At 47.6% G+C, this 14,001-nt stretch overlaps 1 protein-coding gene across 1 annotated transcript in view; it reads left to right on the top strand.

Annotated features, from left to right (window-relative positions):
• The first annotated feature begins 1,256 nt into the window (after positions 1–1,256).
• Positions 1,257–14,001, top strand: part of LOC129384038 (uncharacterized) — a 178,545-nt gene continuing 165,800 nt past the window's right edge. The window contains exon 1 of the mRNA XM_055069107.1: positions 1,257–1,682. Coding sequence (XP_054925082.1) covers positions 1,609–1,682 — 74 coding nt within the window. The 5' untranslated portion in view covers positions 1,257–1,608. The remainder of the gene's footprint in view (positions 1,683–14,001) is intronic.

The raw sequence follows: 14,001 nt of genomic DNA, 5'->3' as shown, positions 1-14,001 counted from the left end.
TACGACGTTGTAAAGAAAATTAAAAGGACCTAACAATGAGCAGAAACAAGTTCGAAAGGAAACCGAGGGAGCCGAAAGGGGAAGGAAGGGCAGCGAAACATTTTCCTCGTTGCCTCCTGAACTCTCAGCACGGTTCGTGCTCTGAGCTTGGCGAGCCTCGCGCGCCGAGAACCCCCCTCACCCCTCCCCTCAGCGTCCGAAAACCGCGGGAGCAAGAGTACTCCATCCCTCTTATTCCCTCTTTCCCTCGAACTACGCCTGTATCGCGCGCGCGCGCGAGCGCACGGCTCTCCTCTTTCTTTTATTTTTACTTGTTTGCTTTCCACTCTCTCCACTCCTACATCTCTCTCGCGTCCAGGTAGAGTGCGCGCGCCTTCTCTTTCCCCCAGGTATCCGCACCTCCGGTCTCGCCGCTCCTTGCGCCAGGCCTTCCCTTTCCCTGTCGTCTCCTTGCAGCGAGCGCCTTCGACCAATCGCTCTCCCAACCTCCGTCGCTACTGGTCCCTCACCGCGAAGTGAAAAAGGGAGGAAGGAGGGCCTGCGAGAATGAAAATAGGGAGCGTGCCCTTTCCGCGAACCTCCTTTCCCATCTTCCACATCAGTGAGGTGCGGGAGCTCCGATGTGTGCGCGGTCGAGCGCGCGCGCGAACGTCTTTCGACTCTTTGCGTTCCTTTGCTGCCCCCCCCCCTATCCCTCCTAACTGCACTTCCCTGGTATTCCCATTTCCTTTTTCGATCATTTCATCCCGTCTCCCCCTTTCTTTGCTGTTTCTTTTCTCGGGATTTCGCATTTTGCTTTTTCCCCGCACCATCCACCCTGCTCCGACGACGGCTTCCTTCCGATACATTTCCCTTTTTCTCCCTTCCCTTTTTCCGATGCTCCCTACCTGGTCGGGATCCCGCTCCTATTGCTCGTTTTATTTCAACGCCGGCTCCTGCCTCGCAACTTCTCTCCCCTAAACTCTCCGGCTAAGGAGCAGCAACATCCCGGAGATCCCTTTTTGTATCCCCTCTCGGCCTTTTTTCGGTATTTACTCTTTCCCTTCCTCTTAAACGCTCACCCACCCCTCTCCACTTCGGCAGAAGACACGCACGCCCGAAGCCTTTGTCCCTCTCCCTCTCGTACTGCCTTCCCCCTTTCCAGAGCAATCACCTCCCTCGCCCTCCGCTAGGTGTCCCCCGCGCGCCGCGCTCTCCCCTGTCGAACCTGGCGTCACCTAGCGCGCCGCCGGCCAGACTTCAACTCGACGCACACACCGGGCTCGGCGGGAAAGCACCCCTGGGATCGTTCAGGGGCAGCCGGCAGCGGCGGCTGCATCGCGCGGCGTCTTGTAGTAGCAGTCGTACTCCGCCCGCCACTGCTGCCGGCCGAGCCGGCGTCCGCGCCGAGAAGCCGGCGCGGGCTCACGCCTGGCGCCGCCTCCCAAGTCGTGCCTCTTTCTGTTGCAGCTCGGGCGCGTCACCGGCGCCCCGAGGAACTTCAGCGCAGCGCTAAGATTACTGGCCGTTTGCGATCGGTGTGACCGGTTTCGTAACGCTTCGAGAAGGAACTGGAAGCACTAAAAGTCGGACTCAAGTTTGTTCGTTTCTGGGTCTCGTCGACGACGGATGGCCACCCACTGCGTCCCCGAAAAGTTTTCTTCCCCGCTCATCGTCGGAGTGAGTGCGCCCGGCAAGAAGCGGTGAGTTTCGCTTGTTTCTTTTACGATCGGCTTTCGGTGCCGTTCGTTTCGGGCGAACGCGGTTTACCGTAATGAGTCGCAATGTCTTCTGGCGGCCGGTGGCGCCTCGGCTGCTCGGCTTACGCTCATCGAATGGAGGCTTTCTCGGGCAGCACTAGGGCGTGAGATTGGACGGATGTTAACTTGGGATCGTTTTCACGCCTCGCCGCTTCGCGCGAGTGTTTAGCAGAGAAACAGGACCAGCCCGATTCGATGACACGAGCCATTTGCTTTTTGGTACTTGACGATAGAGCCGCTCTGTTCGGAGAATAAAGTTTTCGATTTCTCAAGCAAGTGGCTTGCTCGAGATCTTTGAAAAGTCTAAATTTCAGTTGGCGTCGAAGGGATTTTAGGGGGGCTTTTACGTTTGATCTTTTTGATGATCCATGAGGCTGTCGTTCTGTCTAAGGTTCTAATGTGTACTGGATTGTGAGTTTTTGAAAACATTTTAAAAGGTCAATCTCGGTGCAATAGCCTCTCGACATAAATTTTAGGCATATTTTTTTACCTACTCTTCCATCCACCAGAAGCTTTCTAGTTATCAACGTCACGACGTCTCCACAAAAATGCATCTTTATTTCGCTCACTTGCTGTGAACGAATCAGCGTGTCAGAAAAACGCTCTTAAGGCTTTTCTACACTTCCCTCGACAAAATTTCTTATAATTTTGTGTTTCTAAAAATTGAACGCCAGTTGGACTACACTGCTATTTTTTATTTATTTATTTACAAATACTGCAGGCTCTATTCGGGCCCAAGCAGGAGTGGTTACATCAATAGTAACAAAACAAGGCTGGAAATAATAATAAAAAAATAGAATAGAAATTGTTATGGCAGCCGATGGAAAGACTGAGTTTGATTTGCAAAAGCAGCATATATGTAGAAATTTTCGTATCTAACTTTGGACTCACCACCTTCAACCAGGCACGAAAGGCGCAGGATTTTCGGCATACATATATCCATCGAGAGGAAGAAAGAATGAAAGGTTAGGTGGTTTGTAACCATGGCTGTGTGCGGTTCACTACCCTACATATGGAGAAGCAATAGACTGGACATAAAGATAGGTACGAAGAAAGGCGGAGAGAGAGAGAGATCAAAGATTTATTGATATGCCGGAGATGTTAGCTTTGCTGTTCGGCTGTCGTGCTACTCCAGGTACTGGGTGATGATTATGATATATACAGTGATAAGCACTTAACGTCGCATACAGTAACACACACACACACGCCTATACATTATAGAGATATTTGGAAAGTTTCGTTGAGGCTCGTGGCCCGCAAGAGCTCCAGCGGCACTTTCGAAGCGTGGAACGCGCAAGTGCTACTTTGCCGTGGGCCGAGAATGGGCCGCAGTTGCAAGCTCGAGTCCCGTTGCAGGTGTCGTGCCACCTTCAAGGGCTGACTCTCTGATGCGTAGCAGCAGCAGTCGCACAGAACATGTTGCAGGTCTTCGGGGGGGGGGGGGGGGGGCGCAACATTCAAAGCAATGTTGGCGAGCCCTTCAATTTAATCTTTCACTTGAAGTGGTCCGTGTAGGCCGCGTTGAGTCTGATGCGGTGTATGCATGTTTGGTCTTGTGTATTGAGGCCTCGCGACACGTAAAAGTCACACGATGGTTCAGTTTTGCGCAGGGATCCGTAGTCATGACATTCATCTGTGTGGAGGAATCGCTGGGAACGCCAAGCGGCTGCAGGTACCAGTGTCGCGCTGTATTTTCTCTAGAAATGTATCTGGACCATTTCTCTCGAACAGTCGTATCCAGCTTTGGCAGCAAGGTCAGCCTGGACGTTGCCTTGTAGTCAGCAGTGTACCGGTAACCACTGCATAACGAAGCTGGGATGCAGTTCGCCGGCTTTATTGCGTAGACGTCTCATAAGAAAGACAGAGGCTCAGTGGACGCATGGGCGCAAAGGAGTGTTCACTAATGCAAACGGAGTATCTGCTTGGTGGTGGGTAAATGCAAGAATACGCCTTCCTGTCACCGTGAGCGGACATACCCCATGCATATATACTAGTTCTGCCACATCCTACATGAAACTGAACGAACGGGTTTTTAGAACCAACGTATCGCTATAGACACTAGGTAACTATTATAGCACGACAATTTATGTTGTTTTGACACATGCCAAACAACGTGAAACAAATTCATGCTTAATGAGATTATTAACACGTGTAATTTGGCTTTGTTATTTACTGTGAAAGAAGATACATTCCTTGATTATTATGTCGACATTGCCATAGGCAAGAGCAAGATGGAATTTGTGGCTGACTGCGTATTGGTAGGAGTAAACCAAATATTGCCGACTTATTTTATCTTTCGAGTTCTTCTGGACCGCTTTAAAATCCACGAACATCTGTAGACTCAATGGAATAAACGTGCACGAACGAGATTGCTTAGTACGTTGAATGGAATGGACATTCTTTTCAACTTGGAACGTCATAACGTTATTGTTAGGCAGACCAGTAGGACTGCAAAAGTCTAACACGTACGGCGTTGGCTGTTAGGTTTGGTCGTAATAACGATTAATTATTTGAATTTATACGGTCTTTGCACAGCGCGTACTCGTACGCACGCGCATTGACCATACTCCGACTATTCAGTTTTGCTCCCAGCGATAGCTCGTGTAGAATTTCCAGCTAGATTCGCATCGTCGTCCTGTGTCATTTGCCTGGGCCAAACCAGTCAGCACGAGTCAAAGTACATGAAAAGGAAAAAGAAGGGCTACCAGTGCAAGAGCATGTTGTTCGCAGTCTTCTGTGAGCACTTTCTTTCACTGATACTGTACTAAAAAGTACGACCCTGGTTACCCGTAACAGTTGCCTATTTATGGGTGTCACTTGGTGGCTCGTTGCACAAAATCGCAACCGATTAGTATTTTTATTTTCATTGAGCTTCCTTCTTTATATACTGAATTCGGCTTCATATCTGTGTACACTAAAGATGGACACGTAGCTGGTAGCAGAAGTGTAACACTGAACGGGGGGGTTCGGAGGAGAGCAGGGCTAACAAGAAATACATATTAATATAGTTGCCATGGGCTGCAGTTCCTCTTGGTTTTTTTTTTTTTTTTTTTTTGTCGCTATCTTGTCCCTTCCGGTGGTGTTTTCGCATTGCGCATTCCATAGAACACGAGATGCATTCTTGTGACTAGCATTCTTCCGACAGTCTTTCGACGACTACCACTACGTGTGAAAGAGGGAACAAACATTTAGTTTTAAAGCGTACATGCGGGTTATCTCTAAGCCAAAGTCGACGGCGGTCCCGAAGACCTCCGTCCTCAAAACGTGGCAGCCATTCTTGTGATGCATGACTTGGTCTTAGTCTATATTTCACATAGAAAAATTCGTGCGTTGGTAAATTTCAGCGTGTAGTTCTTTTTAAAGAGCTATTGGTGCCATTAGGCAGCGTTCGCCACTTGTATTATTTTACACATCATCATCATCATCATAATTATGATCATCATCATGTATTTTATGTTCATTGTAGGACTAGCGCCTCTTGTGACTATCTCTAATGAGAGCTGTTTTGCGCCAGCCGACTGTCCATCAGAAAGCTCCAAGTTTTCCAATCTGACCCCATCACCCAGTCGTCTACCATTCTCGACTACGTTTCACTTTTGTTGTCCCCCACTCTGCTCTCCCCGATAGATCTCCAGTTAGGGTTCCTTTTATATTGGAATTGGCTACAAAGAGGCCAGAGGGCGAAAGAATGAACACTAATTAAATACAGAAAACTCTTAAACATTCGGGGCTTAGGCACGTAGAGTGTATTATTCACTTCGTCGTAAAATTACGATCAGGCATAAACAGTTCTAGCTGTCTTTTTTTTTTCCTTTTTTTGTCTTCAGTGTTCTCCTCACTGCATTCGTCACTTCTTTGTCATCTTGAACGCCAGACTACAACCAATGGATTTACGGTCCACACCATAGATTCCTTCTTTAAAAAAATTTCATAAAAATTATTTGGCATTTTTGCGACAAGCATTTCATCGTAACCTGCGCTAGGCTTCGAGAGGCGATGCTGCCACGTATGCGTTACGCCACTTGGAACCAGTTGCGGAGGACAATGTCGATGGCATCGCTGAAAGCTGTCGGCAAGTGTTTCTGAACCATTGACAAACGTTAAAACAACGTCGGTGGCTTGCATCTAATGGGCTACCTAAAATTTATTAATCTACTTGCTCTCTGGTCAGCGTGTGATTTATGAAGACAAAATAGAAAATGTTGGCGACTGTAGTGTTGCCTATTTCTCCTCAAACAATAAATTGTTTTAATCTTGAAACGATGACAACATGAAGTAATATGAGAAAAGAAATGGAAAGACGTTCTGCCAACAAAGCGCATTTCGCAACCTTGCGTAAACAGTCTGGAAAAATATAGAGCGACGGAAAAGCACGTTGGCCAGTTTCTGCAACTAATCAAAAGTCAATCAATCAGGTCAATGAACTAAAACAAAATGCATAAGAAAGCACATATGAATGTGCTAAGTGTTGAAGCATACATACAACTTCACTTTCTCTAAAGAAAATCGTTGTCACTTATAGAGCCGATTGTTGTAGTAACTCGTTACTACTCAGCCCAATCAAGTTTACTTCTCTCAAAGGACGACCACCAAGGCGATGTATTGCTGATCTAAAAGCACAGTTTAGCTGCTAAGACTTAGGTCAACGTGTCAAGTGCTAACACAATGGACGTGCTGTCCGTTGTGTTTATTCTGCCCTTTAATAACAAATTCTAATCATTCCCGCTTTACGAGAAGCTAACCCTTATATAGATGTTTATGAAGTGGCAGTTCTAACGGACCTTTAACTCGCTCAAATGCGCTCGGAGTCTTCGTCGTTCCAAGCGTCTGCCGTACTACACTTGACTGCTACCGTACAAATTTCGACACAATAGCATATCCGTTGACTGACACTGAGAACTATCGTCCCAGTGACTAAAACATTGCGCTGAAACCGCGGTGAGTGGGATTACTGTTTACTCCGTCATTGTCAGAGGAAGTCGGAGAAAACTGAATCACGTTAAGTGCCTCAGATCGGCTGGCCAGCGTTTCGACTGATGGACCTGTCTTCTTCAAGGAAGCCGTATGATGCCAGGCGTGTTAGTTTAATAGTGTTAGAATGTTGACGTCAGGTTGTTGTTGTTGTTGATAGTGCCGGCGATCTATGAAAGAAATCTCATGCCTACACTATAAAACTAGTATGTTCGGGATGATGCGGCGGCCTTGAAAAAGACCGGTTCACCTATCGAAACGTTCGCCAGCTGATCTGAGCCACCTAAGTTGATTCAATTTTTTTTTTCAACTTTTACTGACAATGACGCCGTAAACTTACTTAAAACACTTTACTTAAGGCTCTAGCGCCCACCGCTGTGTTTCAATACCTACACTCTGAAACAAATGTACAACCTTTGGGCCGTATCTTGCCGCACAACAACAATCGTCATCTGTCTTGCTTGCGTTTCCTTTCTTGAAAACGCTGCGCTGGCTACTTTCTTGTCGAGAATGCTCTGTCATGCTGACAACGTGTATGTCGCTCGTGCCTTGGAAGTACCGGGCTGGTCGCGTTAAAGAAACGAAATGCGGACGAGACAGTTGACGATTATTGTTGTGTGGCAAGATACGACCTAACGGGTGTAATTTTATTTCAGAACGCGTTGCGTCTGGCAGCTGAGCACCAGGTAGCGGCTTCGATTACCGACCGCGACGGCTGCGATTCCTGCGGCGCGCGGAAAGCATGGCCGATCATGCACCGTGGTTACTGGTTCGCGTCAAAAGACACGAGGTGGACAAGGTCTCCCACTACGGCGTTCCTTAATACCCAAAACCGCCGGCATTGGAACGTAAATCTCAATAAGACATCGTTAAGACGGAAGCAGCTATAACGCCCAGAATGCGTAGCTACGTAAATTATGTCGCTTACGTGCTCCAGGTACGTGCGGTCCACTCAAGAAAGAAAGAAGAAAAGAAAGAAAGCAGGAGGCCTGCAGTAGCTCCTAAACCAAATTCATCTTCCTGTTACTTCTGACAACCTTCTCTCTCTCTCTCTCTCTCTCTCTCTCTCTCTCTCTCTCTCTCTCTCTCTCAATTCTTTCACTGAGCCGAAGTCCAAAGGGAGTCATTCCAGCAGTGCCACCGTTCTGGCCAGGCCCAATGACAATGGCTGCGATTTTGTCTGATGTGCCGGCACGTGTTCCGCGCGAAGGTGCGTCCAGAAATGTCTCAACACATTGTGTGCGCATGTGTGTGTGCGTGCGAGTGAGCGGCGCCGCGGCTGTCTCGAGAATCCGCGCGATTTACGCATCTACTTTATTTTCTCGCAGTAATGACGTAGGGCCCGCCGGCAGCGCGGCAGCGCGAGACATCGTAAATCACTCTTATAGCCCCATTCACGTCGCGAGGGGTTGCAATCCCGAAAGAAGTAAGAAATAAAACAGAAAGAGAGAAACGCCTTCATTCTTATTCCTGGACCTTCTTTTTTTCTTCCTTTGCTCTTCGTTTCTCGTTCTTTATCTCTCTCTCTCTCTCTTTCTCTCTCTCTTCCACTATACCCACGGTCAAGAAAGTCGAACACGTTCATAGCGTGTAGCTACTGCGGAGCCTTGCCGGGAAGCGCGAGGGAATTTTAACAACACCCAGGCGTACGCATGTGTATCTATGACATCCGTCGAGAGAGGTTCATTAATTCGAGGCGTGATGAATGAAGAAAGCGAACGCGTGTCGAAATATGCAACGCGAGCTGCTTCGTGAAGAAATCCGAGACGCCCCACGGAATTCGCCGTTTTTATTTTATTTTATTTTTATTTTTTGTCGTTCGGTTTCCTAGTGTAATAACCGTGCTTGCGCGAGCCGCAGATATAGCTCGCCAAAGGTCGAGTAATATTTTTTTCGCGCGTGTACGTTTTTTTGTTTGCGCTTTCTTCAGCGCAAAAGAACGGCCGTTTATCGCTTTTGAATTTTCGGCGCTTCTCAAGCACAGCTCTGCCTAAGTTGCCACGTTCGGATATTTGCTGCTGCATGCATAGACGCGCAGAGTTGTCGACCAATGTATTAGAGACAGACAGACAGACAGACACACAGACAGACAGACAAGAAACTTTAACTGGTCCTAAGGGACTACGTTGTCGTAGTCGCAATGTATTAGAGAGCTTTAGCTTTTGGATGATAGGTTAAGGCCATCTGCGCGGTAGTCCGTGGTAGACCATGCAGTTTTCTGCAAGATTACTAGAACGGAATTTTGGCGTGAGCGTCTGCAGGAAATGCAAGTACGGCGGTTCAACCAGCGTGTAAATCACGTAGGCAGTAGTATATAGATGTGCATAAACATCTTTCATCTGGCATCGAACATTGTGAAATTCAGGAACTGCATCAGGAATTTCAGCTGCCTGTAACTAAAGCACACACTTTAAAATTTTGCTCGCGTATGGTTTTCCCGATTGCAACGTTGCCCGCAGATAACGCTTACAGGCATTTGATTAAGACATTTTTAGCAAATTTCGTGCTTCACACTGACACACCTTTAACTTCGCGTGGGTATCACCCCGTACGAGTCTCCCTATTTTCAGCGCAATTTTTATCTCTGTGGCTGTTACACTTCTCCCAAAGCAACGGACCAAATTTTGCGCCGTAACATTAACCACACGCGTAGAACTTTGTCTAAACAAGCCATGTTTATTATCTGCCACAGAGCTGACGCCACCAAAATCTTTCACGCCACGGGACCGGGAACTGAAAATTCACCGTAGCGTGACTACACGCTTTTTTTTTTTTTCGTTTGCGCTTTCTTTTCTGGCACTTTATGCCTGCACTTACGGTATAGGCAGGCCTATCTGTAGTGAAGAGAGCGTAATCTGCCAATCTGGGTTAATATTGTTGTTTTTCATGCCACTTTAAGAGGTGGATTTAAGTTAAGAGAGACATCCACTTCTCCACTGAAGGAAGAGTACACCATATCGCAATAGTGTCACGTCTACGTTAGGCAGCGAGACCACGTAAAGCTTCCCGTGAAATCTGGGGTCTGTTTGTTCGAGACGTAAAGGGGCTCACGGCAGTGGAGGGATTAGTTGCCAGCCCGTCAGTAAGGCGTCATCGCACCGGTGCTGCCTCGCTGCTAACAAGGCGGCATGCCGGATACGACGCTAGAATAACTCCTCCCCGGAGTCCTTGTGTAAGGACCCCGTGTAAATAGCTCTTTAGTACACACTGCAGCTTGTAGAGTGCGTCATAGGGCTATACTTTGGGATAAGTTTCTGTGTTAATGAAGGCAAAGCTATAAGGGGGTGGGGCTTGTGCAAGTGTATTACTGCGCCAAGTATTCCGGCGGAGTTTGACAAAGTTATTGGTTTGCTGGAGCAGATGCGGAATCAGCGTAGCTTCCATGTGTGACGATTTCGCATTTGCTTAATAAATTACATTTAACACTGAGTGGTCTACTTTGTCTCATGTTGTTGTTACAAATAAGGTTTTAAATGCGTAAGCATTTCTATGCCTACCCAACGAGAAACTTGTACGTCACGTAAGACAGTGAATGGCTTGTACCCCCTTAAGGAATGGTTCATAACCCCGTAAGCAAACAAAAAGATGCAATGGCTTATCCTCGCTTTCCTCATCCCCATACCCCCTTCACCCAGTGCAGGGTAGCAAACCGGACGAGCGTCTGGTTAACCTCCCTGCCTTTTCTGTCTTCTATTTCTCTCTATCTCACTCTCTTTCTCGCAATGGCTAATACTCACGTAAGGCAGAGGCTGCAAACGCTTTGCGAAGCGAAGCGAACAATGCATACATTGGTCGAAATCACCCATATAACACATAGAACAGCATACGTTTCAATAAAGAACAAACTCAAAACAAGCATCCTAACCATCAATAGAGCATTACATACCCCCTTCAGCCAATGTAGTGGTGGTCCTGCAGCAGGTTCGCTAAGTTAACCCTAATTCACCTCAAGTAACACCAAAGGTCGTGGGGTCGACTCCCACCAAAGGTCGATGGCTCGAGTGCCTTAATTAAACCTGCCTTATCATCTTCGCTATTAAGCATGGTAAGCGAACGACCGATGAGGGTTGATAAGGATTTATACTGGTCGGATGAAGTTCCATAACGTTGATAACGACACCGGGCTGCGTGGAGGTGAGCAAGTGGCACAATGCTTACGCATGCTTAGACAACTACCAGAGGAATTTCTGCGTGATGTCTCCTCTTAGCCAGTTAGAACTAACGTGGCGGAGAATGTGGGATGGTATTCAGGAGCGCTCTTACTTGTGCCCGCTTCGGCTCCCCTAGCTGTCCCTTCATTGCGATGGGAGGTCGTCCCCTTGCGTTTAGCAGCCACCCGAACGCTGGTCGTTGTTGGTGAAACTCTAACCTGCTACATCTTCCCGACAGCAGAGTGCTAGGGCCACTGCGCCACCATGGCCTACCGCACGCAAAAAAAATGCATTGCGTGCATCACAAATGCATTACAAATGCAATATGCGCTGCATAAAAAGAATGATGAAGTAATTTGCTTAAAAATCAGAGGTTTTTAAGTTTGATGCTTGCGTAATATAGATGCCTTGATAGAAGAAGTACGCTATCGTCACAATCTAATACAAAAGAACTTCTTCCATTGCGCTCTTTGCGCATATTAAGTAAGTGCTAATAAAGAAGTGGCACCTGCAGGTAGACTAACTGCGGAGGTACCAGAAGAACTAGTGCCCTTCACGTCACATATGCTCACTTGACATAAGGTTCTTTTCACTCGCTCTTTTTATGGTGTGCCAGCAGTGCACTCATGACCTCAGAAATATTCCGGTCACGCGTTTGTGGCATTCTGGTTAGCAAAGGAAAAACGAAGTACTTTATCGCATAGTATACTGTAGGCAGATATTCTTGAGGTGTTCAGATATAAAAACGTGCGCCATGCGTCGAGCTCTTGTATAGGGTTTTTTTTCTTTGTTGTTGCACTTATTAAAAGTAACTTATCGAACAATTCAAATCTACAGCAAAACTGGTGCCAGCTGAAGGGTTCTATAAATTTATAGGCTATTGTAACGCGTTGTTTCGGAGGGCTTAACCGGAAGTCTTCTGGGAAGTCTCTTTGTAAGCATGAAAAGGGCTTATACGCGTAGCGCGGACCGAAGGACGTGGCGCTGATGGCTGCCTTGCTAAGAGCACCGGGAAAGGAGGCAGCCATCCTACCGTGGTTTTCTGCATAGATTCTCGCATAGTCTCTCGCGCTTCTCGGTATGAATTACATTTTCGGAGCCAAATATGCAACAACCATTCGCATGTGTGTAGTGCCAAAGATTGGAGGCATGTCGAAGAACGATTGTTGTGCAGTTGAATGCTCAAATTCGTCCAAGAGCTTGCCGGCGACACGATTATGATCATTCTCGCGAGGCGTCACGAGCGGTGGCAACGGCCGCAACGAATCGCCGGGGCTGTTCGGTGGGAAATTTCTTCTTATCACGCTTTCTTTTGCCATATCGGTGTTTGTTGCACTCGATCATGTTCGCACGGGAATACGATGAAGTTCATCACGGCCTGTCCGTGTTTTGATTCGGTCTACCCTCAGTGCGGCACACGGGTTAGAGGCATTTCGCTTATCTTCTGAATGCCGGCCGCTTGCCGCATCTACAATTTGCCGCTTCTTTACCGGGTTGCTCTTACTACCGGGTGCACGACTGTACGAGTGCATCGTGTCGCGTGGTAAAGATGCCGAGGCTTGGAAGCACTGAATTTGTCGGTTTTATGCAGCCATTTAAATCGTCGCACCAGCTGTCACGCAGTTCATATCTTTAGATCTATTTCATGACTAGCTGCTTCATACGAGGTTTTTCGCTTCACCTGATTTGTAAGGGGCTCAAATCACGCTCTGTTTTATTCTAATGAGTACAGGCAAGTCCTCCTTTAACAGCAGTAAACGTTTAACCGAGGACATCCTCGATATTGTGCCTGCTTGGGAAATGTGTAAGAGGTAGCTCAGTGTGAAGATTTCTGGTAGCTGAGGCATATGACGTTACTGTTTCCTTTTTTTGCTAAAACATTTGTTTCGTGTTTTAGAAGTCGTTACACCTTCAAGCTGTCTGCGCAGACTTACCTCGCGGAGTGTCTTTTTACACTTACATTTTGTGCTCAATCGAATTTTTTTCTTATTTCATTTTGTGCCGTACGAATGCAATGCGGCAATGCCCACACCGCAAGGGACTGAACTCGGCCTTGGCTCCAGCGCCCATCTTCCCTGACTGGCGCTGCTTCGTCTGTAGATATATCGTGGGACTACCAATTGAGAGAAAAATACTCAAAAGTTGCTAAGGCTAGCCTAGTACGTTTCCAAGCAGGCCACCAAGGGAATGCAACGGGAGATGCAGTTCGTCGACGTGTACGCGGAGGAATGGCATCGGCGGTGCAGCGTTACATCGCGTTTTTGTTCACCCGTGCGCTTGGTGACTTCTTTGACTAGCGTGCGCATTCGCGTTAAGAAATCCATAGCCGCTTTTCTCCAGGCGACTTTGACGGCATTATTCGGCGATGTCATGTGGATTCATTGGTAGCAAGATCACTACAATGGGTGCCGGCATCGCGCCGTGCGCAGTTGTTGGAGATACAACTCTGCACCAACGTCGCGTACCCTATTATTGAGGCAGAGAAACTGTATTACGGCAACGATAGTACTGAAGGAAACAAGCAATTGTGACAGTGCACTGCTTACGACAACGAAGCGGCTACTTAACCCCGAGCTCCACTTCGTATAAGTGGGCTTCGTTGCGCTTCTCTGCGGGACGCATTCGGCACGTATGCGGTCTGGTTCGTCCAAAGTCAGGTAACGTGGCCTACATGTACGTTCTCATACAAATCTGCGCCTTTCCTGAAGCTGTCACCGCTGAAGCAGCGATCTGGCACCTGAACACAGGGAAAATCGCAGCCGCGAACTTCAGCCACCCTTGCTGCGAGGCGTTGCCGTCTGGTACTGCATCTGGAGCGTACTTTCGAAAGCGCCCGCTAGGTGGCTATCAATGCCTTCCCTATAGACAGTGCACTACGCGTATATTCCGTCTCATACATATCAAGCAACGCTGCGAAGACTCTCAATTGATCGCGTACCATGATAAAAACGTAGTGCGTGAGATATGATAGAACGATATTGGGTACGGGCCGTGTAAATTAAGTCTCGTACTTTTACGTCACAAAATAAGACATATTTATTATTTTAAAGGCGTCGGAGACCCATACCGATTTACCATCGAAGGAGCGGAGTAGCATGTTTCCTCGTCCAGCAGCCAGAACTAAAGCCCCAACTCCTCAC

The sequence above is a fragment of the Dermacentor andersoni genome, chromosome 9, assembly GCF_023375885.2.
Source record: "Dermacentor andersoni chromosome 9, qqDerAnde1_hic_scaffold, whole genome shotgun sequence".
Classification (NCBI taxonomy): Eukaryota; Metazoa; Arthropoda; class Arachnida; order Ixodida; family Ixodidae; genus Dermacentor; species Dermacentor andersoni.
Note: the sequence above shows the minus strand (reverse complement) of the source record. Positions and strands in the feature narration are given on the sequence as shown.